Source organism: Cyprinus carpio, chromosome B16 (assembly GCF_018340385.1).
Source record: "Cyprinus carpio isolate SPL01 chromosome B16, ASM1834038v1, whole genome shotgun sequence".
Classification (NCBI taxonomy): Eukaryota; Metazoa; Chordata; class Actinopteri; order Cypriniformes; family Cyprinidae; genus Cyprinus; species Cyprinus carpio.
Window position 1 is genome coordinate 9,512,377 of NC_056612.1, and position 22,419 is coordinate 9,534,795.

Here is a 22,419-nt window from a genome sequence, read left to right on the forward strand (position 1 = left end):
TTATTGAGTTACCTTGTTTTGCTGATTTACATACCCAAGAAAGACTTTACACCCATAAGCTTTAAATTTTAAACTGTATCTCTCAGTAAACAAATAAATAGATGTTCAATGAAACAGACTCTTCGTTATAAGTAAAAAGATTGAGGAAATAAGTCTTCATTGGACATTGATTGGGTGACATCATAGATGTGCATTTTAATTTTTTTCAGAGCGCAACAACTGTTTAAAACTTCTTCATGGGAAGGCGAAGAAATTACAATTATTTTTTTAATAACCTATCCTTTTAAGGTGACATCATGATTGCTGGGTATTGCTGTTGTAACACCACTTCCTCAAAGAAATTACAAGGGAGACAAACTGTTTAAGTTTATTTGCAACACTTCTCCAAATAAGCATCATAACATTAAAAATGCTAAACACATTCTGTGCACAGACCGAGAGATGGGAATACATGGGAATTCATTGTCCACTACAGTGATGGTGCATAATATCGGTCCATGATGAGCACTTGTTTTGAACTTCCTCTGCCCTGTTGTTTTGTTCTTCAGGTGATTGCCCTTAAACTTCCTTCCAAGAACTGCAGATCCGAACATTAACCAGGAATCATTACACACCATCCTGTGTTATCAACCTGCTCTACTGGGTGTAATTCTTTACTTTTGTAATCTGTGCCTTCATACCCTCCATCTGGCTTTGTCCAAATGTCAGAATGAGTGTCATGCAGTGTGTCATCAGTAAGACAGACTGTCCATTTCTTGTCCAAAAACAGGAGCCATCCTATCACAGATTTGAGCCTTTCAGTTGCATCTCTAAAATCAGCCCTCTTTTGAGATTGTTGGCCGAAATTATTTTGAAAAAATGTGTTTAAAAATTGAAAATAAGGCTGCAAAATATCTAAAAGGATGGACTAGAGTGGCTATTTGAGGTACGTTTGTTCACACAATCAATGGAAATGACTACGATGTCTTGAATATGAAACACTTTCTCAATCTCTGCTTTCCCTGTTTTTTTTTCTCTCTGCACTTGTTTTGACCACTTGTGCTCTTCTTTTAATCACAATCTTCAAATCACCAAGATGATGGCCACGGGAGTGCTGCACTGTTCTTCACTTCTCTCAGATTAACTGCAGGTTGTCCACAGTGATGGCCTCCATGTTGATGCCACTCTCCAGTGCTGTGTGGTACAGCTCGATGGCCTCTGCCAGGTCTCCACTCGTCTCAATGATGGCTATAGTCTCTCCAAGCTCATTATACATGATAGTGGGAGTTCCCTGAGTCTGAAACATTGAGAAAATATAAACCATTATTGTGTGCAGAAAAAAAAAAAAATATGCAAAACTAGCAAAGACCCCAATTCACATTTTTCCAGCCGTTGTGATAGATTTTCAATTCCAAACGCCTTGAAATCTGTTCTTTTTGGAAATCGATTACCAGTTCTAACACACAAAAGTTACAGTTCCCTACCTGTGTCAGGTTGGATGTTTGTATCTGAATGACTTGGGGTTGTCCAAGCTGCACCTCTTGTTGGCAGAAGGCTGGTACCAGGTCCATCTCAGAAGCTTCCACAACAGCAACAGTTGCTGTTTCAGAATCTGCAGCCACTGCTTCTGTGCTATGTTCTGATTCTTGTTGCTTCTGGGTGCGATTGTGGGTCTTCCGATGGTTCCTAAGGTTCGAAACCGTCTTGAAGGTCTTTCCACATTCACCGCAAACATGCGGCCGCTCACCCGTGTGTGTACGCCGGTGTTCTGCCAGATGCATGCTCTGCACGAAGCCCTTATCGCAGAACTCACACCGGAACGGACGCTCGCCCGAATGTGTGCGAAGGTGCTCCCGCAGGTGTGTATTCTGGCGAAACCGTTTTCCACAGATCGCGCAAGGATACGGACGCTCACCGGTGTGTACTCTCTGGTGTAGTGTAACGCTTGAGGCTGAACCAAAGAGTTTTCCACAGACCGGACAGGGATGATACTTGCCAGTGGCGGAGCTTGAGCCTCGAGGCCGGCCAGGCCCAAGTCCGTGACTTAGATGGTGCAGGCGGAGATTTGCAGGAGAGTTTAACCGCTTGCCACAAATAGTGCAATCCAGATTAGGTTTCGCCATCGAAGGAGTGCTTAGTTGCTCTGTATTATCCATCGAGCCCTGTTGACTGCTAACCTGGGAGTCCTGGGAGATACTGTGTTGCTGCATCAAGTTGGGATGCTCCTCCAGGCAATGAAGGTCTCGTTGACGCTTGCGCAAGAACCCCTCGGAACAGTGCGGGCAGGAGTAAGGTGCTGGTGACCCTGGGTGGTGAAGAAAACGATGAGCTACAAGCTTAGCAGGACGGATAAAGGTAGCGGAGCAGTCTGGACAGGGTGAGGGCGTCACATTGCTGTGAAGATGCTGACGATGTTGACGAAGATTTGACGATTGGCTGAAGGCCTTGTGGCATATGTCACACCGATACGGACGGACTCCTGTGTGTGTGAGTCCATGACGGGAAAGATTTGCAAGAGAGGAAAAGGTCTTTCCACACACGCTGCACTGGAACGGCCGCTCGCCCGTGTGCGTGCGCAGGTGGTTTCGCAGATGGATCTGCTTCTTGAACGGTTTCCCGCAGATGTTGCATTTAAAGCGCCTTTCAGTGGTATGAGTCGTTCGGCGATGACGCAACAGACGGACCTGTGAGGAGAATCTTTTTTTACAAATAGAGCAAGGGAACTTTGGTTCTTCCTGAGCAGCAGGAGTCCCGTGTTTAATTGCTTCCTCTCCTCCTCCGTCTACACTGGCAGTTGTTGAATGGTTGGGGTCGATTGTCAGTGTTTTCCCTCCATTTTGGGTTTGTTCTGTGTTTGAGGGTTCAGCATGAAGCCCATTTTCTGTTGGCTCTGGAGACTGGGAAACCACTGCAATACCTTCAGTGAGCACAGGACCTGTGTCACTGGATTCTTTTTCGTCATCTTTCACAGAAGGAATTGTCACCGCATGTCTTTCTTTCCTCCAAGCAGCCTCTCGTTCTCTTGCTCTTTGGATGATAGAGAGAGGTGACTGCTGGGCCAGTACAAACTGCAAAGCGGAGATGGTTGAATTAATCTCACAATTAATCTTTTTCTTAGTTAAAACAATCACATTCAATTCCCTTTTTAAGGAAAAAGTATACAAATAGGCCTTTGCGTAATTAATAGGTTCTGCAGTCTGTGAATAAAATTAACAATAGCACTAACAGTGCACATTTTTCTTTAATTTGAGATTTTTCAAATTGCATGGAAAATGAGAAGACTGAAATCAGTGCAAAAATGTAAGAATTCAATTATAATAATTCAGTTCTATTAAGTTATTGGTGCTTTTTACGGATGAACAATATATCTGTACATTATCGGTTATTGGCAGATATTACAGATTTTTTTTAAATTTATGAATTTTTACTTTTTAAATATTGTATATGCATCACCAATACTGAATATTTATTTGTACATTACCACTTTCTCTATTTTAACATTAAAATTAACTTTTAAATTATTTAACACTGTTAAAAATGAATGTGAAGTGAATGTCTGTTTTTCACTGTGTACATTATTATGCCTAAATTCCCTTGCATCATTTAAGGTTTTATTTTTATTTACATTATATACAATATAGTGTAAATTTTTTAATATGAGGCATTTACTGATTATCAGCCAAAACATGAAAATCAGCCAAAATCGGTGCATCCTTAACATTTTTAAAAATCAAATTTAATTTTGATTAGGGCAAAGGAGTCTAAATGTAATTATAGGGGAAATGAGCATAAACAATTAAATATCAGCAAACATATATCCAATACTGACCAATGCGAATACATTTAACAATAAATGTAATCTCATATATCAGCTGATAACCAATATGATACTGATGTTGTGCATAGCTAATTTCCTTTATTAAGTCAACTATTACCTGAGAGACTGGTGTGGTCGGCTCGTGTACTCTGTGAGTGCGACGATGGTACAAGAATTTTGTCATGTTGGTGAAAGTTTTAGCACAAAATGGGCATTTGTGCAGTGGCTCAGATGTATGAGATTTCCTAAAGCGGGAAAAGCGAAAGAAAAATTAGTTTTGTTACAGAGAACCCAAATCACGAGCAAGTTTTGATGTTTGACTATACAGTTTGTATTTATTACCTGTGTATCATGAGAGTCATTTCTGTGGTAAAACCATGTCCACAGTCCACACACAGAAAACGTGCCTCACCAGAGTGTGTGCGCATGTGAGTCTGAAGGGACACCAACTTCTTAAACACTTTATCACACTCTGGGCACTCATGTGTTCCTTGTTCATGCACTCGAAGGTGCGCCACAAGCCGATTGGCAGAGGTGAATGTTCTTTTGCAGTCCTCACACCGAAGATTGCTGGGTGGCGGCGTTATACCCAAACCAGCTGAGCGGGCAGTGTATGTACGCCTCCCAGCAATACTTTTGCCAACTTTGCCACCCTCTTCGGATCCATCGCTTCTTCCTTCATCTTCCTTAGCCCCAGAACTGTCTTCATAGCCCACCATCAGCCCAGTGTCCCCACTCTCTTTGTCCTGGCCTAAGAAGTGCTCCCCCTGGTGTTGAAGGAAATCCTCTGGTGTGCTAAACAGCAGATTACACTCAGAACACTCATAAGGATGGATTATTAAAATCTCCTCATTTTCCTTCTTTAACGTGTTCACCTGACCAGAGGAAGGGAGGAGATTAAAAGTGGTCACATTGTCCAGCCGAATAGAATCGGCAGGTAAGAGAGGGGCGAGGAGTTTAGCTTTGCGGAGAGTAGCTGAAGCAGAACCATCAGCGATCGCTTGGGCGGAGCAGAACTGTAGGCGGAGCATCGCAGAGGTGGAGCCAGGCAGGGAAGCGTTGGCTGGTACTAGCATAGTTCTGGGAGGGGCTGAAGTTTTAGATGGGCTTTCTTGCTCTCGAAGAGCCTGAAAAATAAAGGCAACGAAAGTAAGTTTGGAAATACGGAATGTGTGACAACCTCCAACAATGTGGAAATAGGCCAGGACATTGTCACATTGAAACTCCTGAATTAATAAGATGGAAGAAACCTGATCCTAACACCATGTTTTAACTAGATCCATTGCCAACAACAGTTTTCAGAGGATTTTAGACCAATGAGTGGGCAGGACTACCCACTGTGACAGAGAGAGAAATCAAAAATAGATTGTATCGCATCACTCCTAATTAGATCATGGTGTAAAACAAACCCCCTTTAAAAAAACTTATTTGTTTTGTGTGTATAGCTGTATGTATGTATGTACACAGACCTGGGCTAAGGTCAAGATCTGGCCTGCCTTCTGTTCATCCAGAACTAGATTTTGAACGTTGAGCAACTGAAGCGGAGTGACTGAACCATCAGCCTGAAGAACATATTCCTGAAACACAAAGTTATATAAGAAATTTCTAAAAAGATCAAAAGATTAATATTTTACTCCACAGCATGTGCAAGAGTTTTGTTGAGCACCTTAAGAACCTGACATTGTGGCAATAACAGTGTAGACATTTTTAATGATATTAACTATTAATGTTTAAATAGATACACATTCTTCTATCAGACAACATTACGTAATTAGCTGATATTAAAATTTTTGTTTTGTTAATTTATCTATACTAGTGTTTATAAGTTTGGGATAAATACAATTTTTTAATTATATTAATATTCAGCAAGGATACATTTAATGTAATCAAAAGTGATAGCATAGACTTTTACATTGTTACACACACACACAAAAAAAAATCTATTTCAAATATTAATCAAAGAATCCTGAAAAAAAATTATCACGGTTTCACATTAAATTGCTAATTTTATCAACAATGATAATAAGTTACCAGAGCAGCAAATCAGCATATTAGAATGATTTTTGAAGGATCATGTGACACTGATAACTGGAGTAATGATGCTGAAAATTTAGCTTTGCCAACACAGGAAAAAAAAACTACATTTTTACTTATTTTACATTGTAATGTTTTACAGAATTACTTTTTTTTACTGTATTTTTATATCAATGCATCCTTGGTGTATATAAAAGTCTTTTGAAAAACATTACCACCCCAGACATCGGAACAGTAATGTACATTAAATTATTTGATTTATACCTAAGCTATATTAAAACATTTAAAGCTTTTCAATACTTTTTCATGAGAGTTTATTGTTTTATAATAAATGTATATATAGTTATAAAAGTAGTTTTAATATAAATAACATTTAAAAAAAAAACATTAAAAAATTCAGCTGAACTAAAGTTTTCTTTATCTCGCATCCACAGAACTGCATAGTCTGGACTCTGTTGTCAATTTTTTAAAAATAAACATTTTTACAATATACCAAGTCAGAAGGCTCATTAGCTGAAAGAGATTTTCTTCCCTACATAAATGAACATTGCCACTCCCAAATGAATTGAAATCTAATCAAAACAAATTGAGAGCAAATCAGAATCAGCATGGATACCCAGCCTCGTTTATTTGTGTGTGTGTGTGTGTGTGTGTGTGTGTGTGTACTCACTGTGTCATTGCTCAAGCTGCTGTGGGTGCTGCTTCTGTTGTGTGTCTGTCTGTGAGCAAACCACAGCTCAGGTGTGTCAAAGAGAGCCAGACATTCTAAACACTGATACTGGATTGGCACTTCTGCATCGACAGCATCCACCTCTGTGACCTCGCATAACTCTGAAAATAAAGCATTCATGTGCTGATTACATGCACTTTCAACTAAACATACAGTACAGCAGCACACACATTAAACACAGCACTCACCCTGGCCTGCCTCTCTCATGTGCAGCTCTTGATGCAGCAGCAGTTCATCTGGGTTCCTCAGGATGGCTCCACACTCCAGGCACTGATACTGGCTCTCCCCAGTGTCACAGTCCTCAAGGCTCGGCAGGACCTCGACCTCGTCCCCCTCTGCTCCGGTGTGGATCTGTTGGTGCACCAGCACCTCCTCCAGCGTATTAAAGAGCTGCTGGCACTCACTGCACATGTACTGATGCTCCACATATTCCTGCTCACTCATGGTAACTGCACAGTGCTAAACCTGTTAAAGATGCAAAGACTGCAGTGTTTGGGTTATGAGTCACAGTCACTGGGTTCAGTATGCATTCTTGTGCTCGATACGAATCCTAAAAAACTTAAGCAATACAAATACGCCAGAAGACTCCCAGACAAACTGTCTGGGTTTGCACTTTCATATTAAATTTCATAACCAATCATTCAGGATTAGATTTCCACGGGTCACTAATTATATAGATATAATGAACATGATTTATATGATCATTTAGACATGGGATGATATGTCCCACAATTTTTCACCCTTCATTTCATTTCTAAAATATTTAAAATTTCAGATTATCACTACACAAATTAAAAATTTCTGTTGATTAATTAATTAATTTGAAATACCCATAAAACCACCAAAGACCAGTTAGATCAGAGGTTCTCAATCACAGGGCCTCAGCAAACGTACAAGTTAGTTATATTAACATAATCCTAATTAAACTGCTAAAAGACACTTAAAATAGTTGAAAATAATTTTTAGAGTATTACCAGGGGCGTCAGACTGGGGGTAAAACCAGTACTGATTACCAGGGCCCCAAAGGAAGAGAGGGCCCTTGAAAAGTCTGGAATATATTTTATTTTACCTGGCATGGGGGCCCATCAGGACTGCCTATGCATAGGGCCCGGGATCTTGTGCAACACCCCTGATTATTACACATAATACAGTAGTTGAGTCTAAATCGGTCTAAATACTGTCTTCTACAAAGGGGGCCTTGGAGTCAAAAATATTTCACACACACACACATACACATATACTATATGGATATTTCTATTCATTTTTATCTCTTTTATAAGGTTTCAAGGCTGTGTCCCTACTTTTTGTAAAAACATTTTGTAAATTATCAGATGTCTATGACAACATTTATTAAATCAGGTTACTTAGGCCTATGCATGAAATATATTTATGCACATTATGGATTTTAATATGAAATCCGTGCACAACATATGAGTAGGCAGTTCAATAACTTCTCTTCATCAATAAATCAGAAAGCAGATGCATGCGTTAAAAGCAAACCGTTTGATAATACACCTGAAAAACATGTAAAACTTCTGGCACTAGTCGTGGCGGAATAGGTACTAACAAACACTAGCATTTAGCGGGTTTCAGGCGAGTGGTTTACCTTGTGGCGAGCAGTTGGTGGCGCTCTTCAGATTTTGCCAGAGCTTCTGGAGCGCACCGCTGTCTCCTGAGCGAGCCACCCCGCTGTACGGCGGTCGTCAGGCGGCGCTCTTCACTTTTCCCCGCAGGTCTAAGAGCGCTGAAGGGAGGCCTTCTTTCCCCAGTCTTTCCGAGCCTCGCCTCGCGCGCTGCAGCTGGGCGATCCCTCGTGCAGCGCTTGTCGGCCCCGCGGCAGCGTTCCGGTGTTCACAATGAGTTTCTCACCGCAACGAACCAGTATTATTCAGTGCCACGCACTGTTTGTTAAATATTTTAACGTAAAGAGAATCGTGGATGTGGAAATGTACCGTTTGTCTGGCCTCTGTTCCTTGCTCTGTGCATGCTGCCCCGCCTCGTGGAGGTGCGCGTGTGGCTTGTGCAAGGCGCTGATTGGATAGAAAGACTGTCTGTCTAACGCTAGCTCTTGTGATGGACAGTCTAATGATTGAAGCATTTTTGGATGTTACCGTATGTGAATGCGAGGTCACATCTGCTGATGGAAAGGTCCTAAATCACCAATTCATTCATTAATAATAAAACATCTCAAAACACACTATGTGTTTATTATTAAGTATTTATTATTAATTGTTCATTTCATGAAATGTATATGATTAGTTTCTCAAATAATAGACACTACAATTAAAACATTTCAGACCACTCCTGAACTCAAGGGGGAAACAATTTGACTTCTATGTAAATGGACAATTTGTCAATGTAAACATTTTTGTAAAATTTCATCTGAAGTCAAAGTAATCAGTTAGATATTTATATATTGAGTTTTTACTGTACTACTGTATTATAGTGTGTTATGCCATTAGGTTATGTAATGCATGGATTTTCAAACATTCTGCTTTCTTTTTGGAAATTCGGTTCATTTTTGTATATTGTTATTCCTTACTTATTTGTTCTATTTTTTATTCTTATCAGTTTTTTGTTCTGTCATTGTCATTCTGTTGCTCTGCGGAAGCTTCTGTCACGAAAACAAATTCCTCGTATGTGTAAACATACCTGGCAATAAAGCTTATTCTGATTCTGATTCTGAGTATTTTATTCCATTGACGTCCATAGTGTTTTATTATTATTATTATTATTTATTTATTTATTTAATTATTTATTTATTGGTAAGACAAAAAAAGATTTTGGAATTTTTTTTTTTTTTTTTTTTTTTTTTGAGTCCTTGGCATGAAAAAAGAATGAAAAGCTAGTAATTCTTAGGCCGGTAATGCTGCAGGATCTATGCACGTGAGAGCGTTGTTGAACTTCATTACCCAGAAAACAATGCGCAAAGAGCGTCGCTGTGCGTCAGCTCTAGTTGCCCAGCCACAGAGAAAGAAAGAGGAGGCGCACAGTTTGCTATTGATAGAATAGTTCAGCAATCTTAATATTTTTTTAACGATTATTATAGTTTAAATTGACATATCCACTACGCGCCTGGGCCAGTCTACGGGCACAGTTTACCCCCGCTCTGGCACATTTGCAACCCGAAATGAGCGGCAGCGGGCGGCCCAGGACTAGCTCGTTTGCTGAGCCTCCAGGGGTCCCGGGAGCTGCTTCAGCCGCTGCCGGATCAGCCGTCGCTGGCGGAAGCTCTTCAGGAAAGACGGGGGGCGCGCAGGCCTCAGGCGGGAGTTCGTCTGGTTTCGGAAACCTAAAGCTGGGCAGTGAGTATCATTCAATGACATCACACGACAATCCCAATAAATGTGATATTAGTAGACTAGTAAAAGCCCAAGTGCTGGACCGTGTAGCCTGCTGTTCATTAATTTGTCAGATTATTTTGCCATGATTGCGTTAACCTACTTTAGGCGGCTAACTGGCTAAGCTAACGTGAGATTGTTTTTGTAGACGGATCAAGGGCTTTGATTGCTCTTCATTAGCTCGACAATCCTTTATAAGAGCACAGGCTAAACGCATCTCTTATGATCGATACCAATGCGTCACAGTTTGACCACCTTGAACCCTTCTTTAAAATGATGGTACTTGTTTTATTAGATGTTTAGACGTCGCGGTATTGAGGATGTGCTCGTTTGGTAACAAAGCTCAGTTAGCCTGCCGGCGACATCTAACAGACTGTATCTTCAATTTTGCGTTTGATTTGGATCATTTCATTATGTGCGACTCTGGATGCATGTAGTCGCATCGGAAATGTCTTTAATAATAATCTTAATATCAAATTCAACCTGCCTAAAGATTGCCAAATTGGGTGTCCACATATTTAAAGGAGACATATCATAATCAGTATTTATAACATTATTATTATTATTATTATTATTATTATTATTATTAATGTAATGTTAAACGACCCAGCCTTCCTGCTCGCAATCTAACAGATCATCACAAAGCTTTGAGTACAAACACTTCCTTCCTATAAAGGAAAAATGACCCAATGTAAATTTGTGGTTGGGCTACTCCTGTGAAAACTAGTGGTTTCCCTAGAGGCATAAACCTCTTCATTTGGTGCTCTAAAAATGATTCTCAGTGACTGCAGTGCTGGCAGCAGCGTTTATCTACACTGGTGCTGACTGCTGGATTTCCATAAGAATGGTGATGGGTGTTATTACTAGGAATGAGGGGAGATGGAGTGGGTGGATGTACGACTGTAACCCACGAGAAACCTTGAACCAGTAGTTACAACACAACAATCATTGCTGTTTTTGTCCTATTTTTCAGCTGATATTTGTTCTCACATAAAAACATGATACATTTTGTGTGTCATTAATGCATAGTTTGCATAATGTGTAATGTATGTCTTTAAATTTTTATTTGCAAATACATTATTTTTATAGTAGGATCATACTAGACACAGTCTTTTTAATAGCAGACTCTGGCATTTCAGATTCTGTTTCTATTTTTTTTTTTACTCTGAGAGAATTATTCAGTCACATGACTGGTTGTGAAAAAGTCGTGAGACATTTATGCACATGTAGCAAATTATTCTGTAATAATCCTCAGTTAATGAGCTTGCCTTCTTGAATAAAAATGTATCCATCTCAAATGTAATGATTTTTGCCCATTTTCCAAAAAATGTTATGCAGCATCCAAAAATTGCCATTAAAAATGACATTTTGTGTGGTGGCTATTTAAATAAGCCACTTATCCACAGTGTTTCTCATCCCACCTGAAGCATTGTTATTCTGAAGAAAAATTCTCAATAGCAGCAACTGTCTATGTCATGCATGACAACAGCTGTCTGCTCTGCTTTGATCTGGTAAATAAAGTTTTGCCGTGTAATAAAACAAAGCTTTTGTTTTGGTGAATCTGTCATTTCTTGTCTAAATCTAAAGTGACAGCACCTGACGGAAAAAAACACCCTAGGGCTCTGCTTGTCTCCAGGCATCCCCATTATTCAGGTCTGCTCTTGGCCACAGGTGGAAATGTGGTCAGACTTTAGTAGACTCCACCCGTGTTCAAACAGTCTTAAGGGTGTTTCTGCTATTCCTAGTGATAAGCTCTTGTTCTGTTGTGTTTGGACACGCATCTAAACACGGGTGTTGGATTACTATTAACACCTGTCAGACGGAGAGGCAAACAGGCATAGCATGCTGGATAAGAGGGCACAGATGAGTTCAAAAAGATCTAATGCTGGGTTTAGACTTTTTGCTTTAATGTTTTCGTGTCTTTTGAATATAAAGATCTCTCAGGCATTCAGGAGTAGTTTTGAGGAATATCTCATGTTTTACTCCCTCTCATGTCGATCTAAACCTGATTGACTTTCTTCCATAGAGTGTGAAAGGAGAAGTTTTAAAGAATGTGCCGCTCACCAATTCCAATGCAGTGAGGAACTGTGATTTCATGCTTCAAAATGCATGCAAGGCACCACAAAATAACCATTAATGTTGCATGTGACTTGTCTTTTCAAATCACCACACTCAGCAGCTGTTTAGAACTGTTACTCATGTTTTTCTCAGCTGAAATTGCATGGTAGGTTCATAATTAATACTGTCAGAGCATTAATTTCCAGCGATTTTTTTTTTTTTTTTACCATGAGGAACGTGTCCACCAGCAATCCTGCAGCATAAAATGAATACAGCAGCGCTCTGCTTCTGACAATTTATTCAAAATGCTGTGTGTTATCACAGACATATTACGTTATTTTCCAGGGTTACTTTTTTGTTTTGGATGGACAGATCTAAATGCACTTGATTATCACTAACCTCAGAAAGGCTAAGTTTGACACTAATAATGTGTATAGGCAACAAAGGTAAAAGTAACTCTTTTAGTCAGTGTCATGCACTGGTCCAGTACTCCTGACAGAAGCTACGGCAGAAATAAAAATACAGAGAAAATAATTATATTTAAAAAATAATATATATTTTTTTTATAATTCACTTGTTAGTTCACACAATGGTATGATTCTGCTTTTGTTATATAAGCTAAGATTTAGAGACCAGCCAAATGTAATACCAATTTAAATGCAGTAATTCACCTGATATTACAAAAACAGTTTAGTAGAAAAACTGAAATATTACAATAAAATAGTAAGTCCAATGCATTTTTCAGTCTCTTACTTACAGGGTTAGTGCACCCCAAAATGAAAATTGTCATTTTACCCTTGACCCTATAAAACATTTGTAAAGAGATTAAAAAAAAAAAAAAAAAACAATTCCATATGAATTGAGCAGTTTAATCCAAGTCTTCTGAAGAGACGTGATTGCTTTATATGATGAACAGATTTAATTTAGTCTTTTATTCACATATAAACATAGATCAGCGGACATAAATAGCTCAGCCACACTTGCCTTCATCTCATTGGTGCTTACACCTCAAGCAAGAAAGCATGCTTGAGCTTCCATCACCAAATATTGCTGTTGGCTGATTAATGTTTATATGTGAATAAAAGCCTAAAATAGATCTGTTCATCATATTAGGCGATCATGTATCAGCGGACTTGGATTAAATTGCAGGAGGCACAGAAATCTCTTAGATTTGATTAAAAATATCTTAATTTGTTTTCCAAAGATGATCGTATTTCTTATGGGTTTGAAGCGACATGAGGGGAATGCAACATGAGTGACGTAAGTAAACGCTGACAGAATTTTCATTTTAGGGCTGAACAACCCCTTTTAAACCGGAATTAAACAATGACTGTTAATTGTCAGATGGATGTCACTGTTTTTGAGGATGTCCTTTTTGTAATTTTATCACATTGAGTACAGAAGTAGTGTTTAATATGTGACAGCATTCGTTCAGGTCATACACGGGGAAAACTGACTCCTGTGGTTTAAATCTTCATTCTTTTGAGCAGTCAGATCTTTCAGTCAAAGCCTTTTGTGTAAAAAACAAAAAAACAAACACTTGTTTTGTTGTGTGTTTAGGGGATAGTGGGAAAGTAACAACGGTAGTAGCCACACCAGGGCAGGGTCCGGACCGTCCTCAGGAGGTCTCGTACACAGACATCAAGGTGATCGGGAATGGCTCATTTGGAGTGGTGTACCAGGCTCGACTCATTGACAGCCAGGAGATGGTGGCCATAAAGAAGGTGCTTCAGGATAAGAGGTTTAAGGTAAGATGAGTAAGAGAACCTGATTGTGTACAAACTGATGTCAGTATCATAATAAAAAACCCTAAAATGCATAAAACCATTTCCAACATGAAATGTTTTCACTTGTAATGCTACAGGCCCTTTAAATATGGCTGCAACAATCATGTTGGAATCTTCTTTTTGTCATTGCGATTAGACCAGTGATAAACATTTAATATCTCATGTTGCTTCTGCTTGGATATCAAAGCTAAAAGAACAAAAAGGCTTAAGATCACATTGAAAACACCCCCTTTTAAGTTCATCGGTGTGTTCATAAACTACAAACTTGCCTTATGACTCCAGTTGTTTTGTCCTCTACTGCCTGGAGGAAATGTTGCTCTTCACATTCTCAGAAGACCTGAACCTCTTTCAGACTGACTCAAAAGTGAACAGCCCTAACAAAAAAATTGCATTAATTTTGACTCTGATCTCTTTTTGATCCACTTTAGTTGTAATAGGCTATCAGTCCACTTCTCAGTCACTGTTTTTCTACTGAAATATTATATAATTGCGATGTAATATGTATTATTATTCGATTTTAGGACTGTATTAGAATATACAATTAGTATTGTAGTGTTAGTGTAATATATTTGTCATGATTTGTGTATTTCTATATGTAGTTTACAGTTTTTTTTTTTAATCTCCTCATTCTGTATTCATTCTTGCATAATAATTTGTAGCAGCCAGAAATGCTTGAAATTACTCACATGTGAGCCTGGAATACTTCACACTCGCAATGCATGTTATTAAAACACACCCCACAAACCTGTAAGGATTTAAATGGCAATATGTCTCATCTCGGCCCCGAAAAACATGCTAATACCAAATGTAAATGAAGCACTCTGAGTGTGAAAACACTGAATCATGAGTATGTGTAGCGTCTCACAGACAGGATAAGGCACGGCCTTCCACCTCGAAGTGTGCATTGCTTGCAAACTGTATGTTTAATGAAATATGTAATATATGCAGCACTAGTTTTACATAGGCTGCACAGTCAGAGAAACACTTCCACAGATGAATGCATTAAATATGATGGATGTTTGATTTTCATGCCTTGACTTTACCGTCCTTTACACTTAATTTCTTTCTCCGCAGAACCGTGAGCTACAGATAATGAGGAAGTTGGACCACTGTAATATTGTCAGGCTACGCTACTTCTTCTACTCCAGTGGAGAAAAGGTTATTTTTCTGTCCAACCTTTGAGTTTTTATATTCCCAGTGATGTTAATTTGTCATGGTGAATAATATATTTTTGAAGAATGTAATCTCTGTTGAACAATCTTCTCTCTTTTTCTCCTCAGAAAGATGAAGTGTATCTAAATCTGGTGCTTGATTTTGTACCAGAAACTGTGTACAGGGTGGCACGCCACTTCAACAAGTCCAAGACCACCATCCCCATTATCTATGTCAAAGTACGTCTCTGTGTAGACCCATGACTGCTGCTACTGTGCCCATTCATATGTACATGTACAATAAACAATAACATCTCTTTCTCTCTTTCCTCCCCCACAATCTGTCTTTCTTTCTCAGGTGTATATGTATCAGTTATTTCGCAGTTTGGCATATATTCATTCCCAAGGCGTCTGCCATAGAGACATAAAGCCACAGAATCTCCTGGTGGACCCAGACACAGCTGTACTCAAACTGTGTGACTTTGGCAGGTGTGTGTTCTGATGCTTCTCTGTGTGGCATGTATTTGAAACGCACCCACATACAGTTGGGGTCAAAAGTTTACATACACCTTACAGAATCTGCAAAAATGTTACTTATTTTAACAAAATAAGAGGGATCATACAAAATGCATGTTATTTTTTTATTTAGTATGGACCTGAATAAGATATTTCACATAAAAGACGTTTACATATAGTTTAGTGGAGAAAATAAGATATTTATAATAATACACATTTACATAAATATACATTTAAAATGACCCTGTTCAAAAGTTTACATACACTTGATTCTTAATACTATGTTATTACCTGAATGATCCACAAATGTGTTTTTCTTGTTTAGTGATAGTTGTTCATGAGTCCCTTGTATGTCCTGAACAGTTAAACTGCCTGCTGTTTCTCAGAAAAATCCTTCAGGTCAGCATTTTTGTGTATTTGAACTCTTTCCAAGAATGACTTTATGATTTTGAGATCCATCTTTTCACACTGAGGACAACTGAGGGAGTGGTATGCAACTATTACAGAAGGTTCAAATGCTCACCAATGCTCCAGAAGGAAAAACCATGCATTAAGAGCTGGGTGGTGAAAACTTTTAAACAGAAGGAAGATGTGTACATTTTTCTTATTTTGTCCAAAATAGCATATATTTTCCATTTAGTGCTGCCTTTCAGAAGCTACAGAAGATACTTGCATGTTTCCCAGAAGACAAAATAAGTTAAATTTACTCTGATCTTCAAGTTCAAAAAGTTTTCACCCCCCGGCTCTTAATGCATTGTGTTTCTTTCTGGAGCATCGGTGAGCGTTTGAACCCTTTGTAATAGTTGCATATGAGTCCCTCAGTTGTCCCAAAGATTATAAAATACCCAAGACGTGTCACTTGTATAGTTTTTAATGGGGAAAAATGCAACGCTCAATATGGCCGCTCAATCGCAGGAAGCCCTGCCTTCTGAATGAAAGAGCCAATCGCTAATCAGTAAAGTCAGCGCGTCCCGGTTGCTATAGAAACAGTCAGCGTTCTGAGACGTGCTCTTAGGACTGCACAGGCTGATCTAGCCTGAAAAATACACTTTTTATAATGCTATTTGAGCAAAAGTAACAACATGTCAGATTTCTTTGGTGATTTCAAATATGAAATTTAATTGTAAGCTTAGTGAACAGTTTTGTAGAATTTGATGTTTCCCCATTCAAAGAGATAGGAGTTGGACTTGCATGCCTGAGAGGCGTTTCAAAGATGGTCACCGAGTGACATGATTTGTCTTAAAAGGACTTTGGTTGTTCTCTGTATGAAAAGATGGATCTCAAAATCATAGAGTCACTGTTGGAAAGGGTTCAAATACACAAAAAATGCTGAAAAACCAAAGAATTTGTCAGACATGAAGGATTTTTCTGAAGAACAGCATGCAGTTTAACTGTTCAGGACAAACAAGGGACTCATGAACAACTATCACTAAACAAGAAAAACACAGCTGTGGATCATTCAGGTATCAACACAGTCAAGTGTATGTACACTTTTGAACGGGGTAATTTTTATAAATTCAACCATTGTTTTCTCTTGTGAATTAAATCGTTCTCATAATCGCAGATAAATCGCATTCGATTTCGAACGCGTTATTGCCTAGTTTGTCATTGAATTACGGCTCTGTTTAGTGAAAGCCGCTCAATCTGAAAGCAGGTGATGGTGATTTACTACTAATCACGGAACCGGCTTTACTGATGAGATGCGCATGACAATCGAATGCAATTAATTGCACAGCCCTAATTACATTGCTTTTTACAAGATTTTTATAACCTTCTATTGTGTGATCTCTACAGTGCAAAACAGTTAGTTCGTGGGGAGCCCAATGTATCATACATCTGTTCGCGGTATTACCGCGCTCCCGAGCTAATATTTGGAGCCACGGATTACACATCCAACATTGATATCTGGTCAGCTGGCTGTGTATTAGCAGAGCTGCTTCTGGGACAGCCCATATTCCCCGGTGACAGTGGAGTGGACCAGCTAGTGGAGATCATCAAGGTGAGTGGAAGATCTACATTGCTGTATTTTGAAGAGTAAGCATAGACACGAGTCTTAATTCTCACTCTGTCCAACCTCTGCAGGTTTTGGGGACCCCGACAAGAGAACAGATCCGAGAGATGAACCCCAACTACACGGAGTTTAAATTCCCACAGATCAAAGCACACCCTTGGACGAAGGTAAAGCACCTGCTGCTGTGATAGTTCACAGTTATCTCACAGAATGAAACATTTTAGGACTTTATAGAAGGGGAAGCTAGTGATGCTCCAAAGTAACTTTGGTAACAAAATTGTTCATTTAGCTGAAAACCAAAAATAAAAATAGGTTTTATTAATCAAATGCATTTAATAATGAACACTTCAAATAGCAACTGAGTTACATTTAAACATTTCTATTCTGTTTTTTTTCATACATCAGCTAAAAAAAAACATAGACTAAACAACCAGCCGTTGTCCACAAAGCTGACATGTTTACCTGTGGTTTATCCAAATTGTTTGCATGAAATAGATGCTGACACAGTCCAAACATGCCATCTGATCAGCGCTAGATTAACGCCACTGTTCCGGACAACGATTTTGGCCCTCTAACATTGTTTAGGCTGATTCATTTTTAAACTGGTCTTTCATTTTTAAGTTTGTCAGATGTGACATTTCTCTGGGATTCTGTGCGTTTGTTAGGTGTTTAAGCCGAGAACCCCTCCTGAAGCCATCTCATTGTGTTCTCGTCTGTTGGAGTACACACCGGTGACGCGGCTCTCTCCGCTGGAGGCCTGTGCACATGCCTTCTTTGACGAGCTGCGCCAGCCGAATGCCCGTCTGCCTAATGGCCGTGAACTTCCCCAACTCTTCAACTTCAGCCCTGTGGGTGAGTTGAACTGAAAGAACTGCCACTTCTATTCAGATTCAGCCACGTCTGAGTAATCGGAGGCTCATGCTCTCTCTTTCTATATTTTTGTCTTTTTATCTTGCACACGTTAGAAAAACTCTTACGGTTTAGTATGTTGAGGTGGTACTTGTATCTAAAGAGCTTATTTTGTCTAATGCCTGTGACAGTATTTTACCCAAGTGTGTTTTGGTGAGTGTCTGATCTGAGGTGTTCTTTAACGAAACAATGTAAAAAGCATTTACAAAACTCAGCACAAAAAACAAGGTGCTTATTTTAGCCTTAGAGCTTGGCCTTATATGTATGCTAAAAAATTTTTGTTACCATTTTTAAATCGGTATACTATTCATTACTGTAAAGTGAGGGTGTCTTTAACTTAACTACACGTTGTCAAATGAACAACCAGTCAGTAATTAGACTGATTTAAGTCTAATGAACCTAAAAGTAAACACAGCAGACCAATGGTTTTTGGTTCATCAAAAATGACTCTGCTCGGTGAGTAAGTGTTAGATTGAAGCTTGAGCATAATTTTAACCAGTTCGTAATTAATTCACGATTTGAACATCATACCAGCTTGCAATAAATGTTTCTTGAGCACCAAATCAGCATATTAGAATGATTTCTGAAGGATCATGTGACACTGAAGACTGGAGTAATAACTGCTGAAAATTCAGCTTTGCATCACAGGAATAAATTACATTTAAAATGTATTAAAATGAAAACAGTTCATTTAAATTGTAAACATTTCACAATATTATTGGTTTTACTGTATTGACTTATTTTCAAAAACATCTTGCTGACCCCAAACTTTTGAATGGCAGTGTTTACACCTCAAGTACATATAACTTAAACATTGTATTATTTTACATTAAATAGTTTCACTTTACATGTAATTCACTATAGTAATAGTGTGCAGAGGCTTTTGAGATCAGCGTGTCCCTTAAACACAGCTCATGGTCATGTCTGTTTGTTAAAAAGCAGGAAACTATAAACTGGCCACTCAGTGAGCTGAAGTGCACTTTAATGTATTTATACTTCTAGTGTGTATAGGAACAACGTACTGCAGAAATTATGATTTGATGCATTGCCATTTGAATCTTCCCCCACTGCAGTAGATCCTCGCAGTGAATCTGGAAAAGTGAGCTTAGGCAAAAATGTCAGCGCCATCTATATTAAGTGATTCTGTAACCTGCCAGCTAAAAAATGTCATTTTAAGAGCCAGTGGTTCCCTAGTCCATTTTTTGGTCTGGATCTCTGCAAATAGTGGGTAAAATGGTACATTTTGTTAATCACCACCTTTTTTCTTGATCTCGTCATAACCTATGCATCAAATTTATGATTATATATAGGTAATAATTCTACTGCTTTCACATCCTGTGATGCAAGTAAAAAGCTTTTTAGGTTTAGATATTGATGGCTAATTCTTTGTCTTTCTCCCCCACCCCCCTGCAGAGCTGTCTATCCAACCACAGTTGAACTCCATTCTCATTCCTCCCCATGCTCGCTCGCAGACGACACCTGCCTCACACGGTACAGATCGCACATACATACCAAATGCCTTTGATTTACCCTTCCTGTCAGTCCGTATGCATTTGTGAATCCACATGTCCTGTGTGTGTGTGTGTGTGTGTGTGTGTGTGTGTGTCTTCACAGAGGGCAGCGGTTCAGACGGTCCAGCCCAGTCTAGCTCAGCACCGGGGCCCCTGAGCAACAACACCTAATTGTTCTCTTGGCATTACTGCGACGTTTTCACCCCTCTCTCATCCCTTTTTCCTCATTCTTCTCTCCTTCCCAAAAGCAGCTCCAAACAGTCTCTCTCTCACAAACACACAAGCACGCACACTCGTCACCTCGTGTCATGTGTCGTCATGATGAAAGAAGTGTGTGATGTCCAGATTAATGACGTCAGTCATCACAGGAGGAGATAATGAGGTTGATTTAAATTTAGTATGATGATTGTCATGTTTTGATTTAAAGACTGGGAAGGGCAGCTTAGGGCACATGTGCCCCCTAGTGGCATGAAGAGCACCGCACAGTTACTGCTCTCTGCCTCTGGTACCATCCATTTGACTTTTAAACAATATGTGGAGCTCATTTAAATAAAATTTTGCTCTTAAAGTGATAAGTTTTAGCTTTCTTTAGGAGTTCTTGCACAAAGCAAGGACTACGATGGGTTTTATGATGCAGCGAGAGTGAGATGTCAGTGTTTGTGTGTCGGGATGTGCTGTTTCTCTTCGCAGAGATGAAAATGGGTGTCTTTATGTGCGAATGTCAATTTTAATAATCATTGCACTCTTTTTGTTTTAATTTCTTTTAAGGAGAGTATTTGGAGAAGTCGAGACCAGGTTTATCTGGGGGTTTTGTCAGTTTCATTGTAAAAAGTGCTCAGTTTTTTTTTTTTTTTTTTTGTGTATGTACACACACACACACACACACACACACATGTAGCTGGTAGGTCTGTCTCATCACTAGCTATGTCAGCTGTTCTGTTGTGCATTATGGAGTCTATGCCACGTGTGTGTTTATATACATCGGCATGCCTGTTAAGTGTGGATTTAGCTGATGTTCATCTACAAGACACACACAACATGAACACTTAGCAAATGAGACTGGAGCTGTTTGTCTTTCCCCTCTTCCATCCTTCCTATCTTCCCCTCCTCTCTCATTGCTAATATGTAAATGCCATGTACCTTTTATTTTGTTATTTTTGTTATTGTTATTCTGTTGTCCTTGTAATTAGATTTCTCTTCTAGTGGAGCAGTGCTGGTATGAGCGGAAACCAGCCTTTCTTGGTCTCTATCTCTCTCTTTCTCTCTCTCTCCCTCTTTCCTCCTATCCCTTCATCATACAACTGTATATAACATTACATCCAGCCTCTCCCTGCGTCCGGGGAGAAAGACAAAACTGATCAAAATTTTGTTTTTACCTGATCTCTCTCAGTCTCTTTCTCTTACTCTCTCTCCTCATCCGCCCGCCCGCCTGCCTGCCCTTCCCCTCTCCTCATCAGTGTTAATTCTGATCCTTTTATTTATTGTATTGCTGTCTGATTCTGTTTTTAACAATCTGATGGGGGAGGGGTTTGTGTGTGATGTCATTTGGTGTAACGTTCATATCTCAAACTCTGGAATATTGTCTGACGGAATGTTCTGGAAAGGGCAGGTACACACACTACCACACACAGGCTGCTCGGCCCATCAGTGAAAAGATGAACGGTTAAAGGGAGAGAGAGGGAGAGATAAACAATGTTTTTGTTTGTTGGTATAAATAATAAACTCATTAATAAAGTTATCAAATGTCTCTGTGGGTTAAATTGTTTATTTACCATTGATTATCCAATTGTTGATACATTTTTGAACCGTAAAGGCCATAAAAAATTGTAAGTATTTAAAATAGTATAAAAAATGGATAAAACAATTTGAAGTCTTAAAATGAATGGGCAGATTTTCAAAAGGCTCAAATAAATTAATATTTTTGTTGCCTGATAACACCATTTATAAAAAATAAAATAAAAACAAAGTAGGTTTGAAAAATTTATACTTTTTTCAGCAAGAATGCAATTTACAATATTACTGTATTTTAACCATATCTTTTAATCAAAATTATTTTAATAATTGCCAATAATACTCCTATTGTTTTCAACTTTGTTGTCTTAAAATATGCAGATACCCTGTGTTTGTTAAAGGGTGGACGTAGCTTCTGAAAATTAGGTTTAAAAAAATACAATAACAAATGTTTAGGTGTTTGTTAAAGGACAGGAATATAGAAATGCTCTCTAAAGATCAACAGGTTGGAGACACCAATGTTTTTGATCACCAGTGGGGGTCCTCATGGATTCAGAATCTGAACATCCTTCAAAATTCAGTTGCTTTATTTTCCTCTCAACTCACTGCTTCAGCTGAGGGTCAGAATTTGAAATGCCTTATTGCATTTGTATGATTGTAGGACATTTGCATTGCCTGACATTCAAAGAATAATGGCACCAGATGTTCAGTTCTGAGTAGACTTTCAATTCAGCACAACTATGTGTTTAGACTGATCGCAGTGCACTGAAAAGCTCCTGACAATAAAAGCCAATCAGGAGGTTCTGGAAGTCTCTGTTGACCTCTGTTCACACTCTGATTAGAT

General features: G+C 38.9%; 2 protein-coding genes across 3 annotated transcripts; one reads left to right on the plus strand and one right to left on the minus strand.

Moving 5' to 3' along the window:
• Positions 1-352: 352 nt before the first annotated feature.
• Positions 353-8,650, minus strand: LOC109104684 (zinc finger protein 574-like). Of its 2 annotated transcripts, none has more exons than XM_019117971.2 (8): positions 8,167-8,650; positions 6,749-7,025; positions 6,501-6,661; positions 5,266-5,373; positions 4,139-4,923; positions 3,915-4,041; positions 1,464-3,047; positions 353-1,276 (listed from the first exon to the last, which is right to left on the minus strand). In XM_019117971.2, exons 2-8 carry the CDS (start codon positions 7,002-7,004, stop codon positions 1,115-1,117), a joined length of 3,183 nt encoding a protein of 1,060 aa, XP_018973516.2. In that variant the 5' UTR covers positions 7,005-7,025; positions 8,167-8,650; the 3' UTR covers positions 353-1,114. The 2 variants fall into 2 exon arrangements, with proteins under 2 accessions (XP_018973516.2, XP_042596510.1); XM_042740576.1 differs by lacking the exon at positions 8,167-8,650 and adding an exon at positions 8,076-8,099.
• Positions 8,651-9,483: 833 nt separating this feature from the next.
• On the plus strand, positions 9,484-21,582 carry LOC109105195 (glycogen synthase kinase-3 beta-like). The gene is made up of 10 exons (XM_042740577.1): positions 9,484-9,865; positions 13,520-13,707; positions 14,821-14,904; positions 15,027-15,137; positions 15,256-15,386; positions 17,208-17,412; positions 17,496-17,591; positions 18,090-18,276; positions 19,747-19,824; positions 19,948-21,582. Exons 1-10 carry the CDS (start codon positions 9,691-9,693, stop codon positions 20,013-20,015), a joined length of 1,323 nt encoding a protein of 440 aa, XP_042596511.1. The 5' UTR covers positions 9,484-9,690; the 3' UTR covers positions 20,016-21,582.
• Positions 21,583-22,419: the final 837 nt, after the last annotated feature.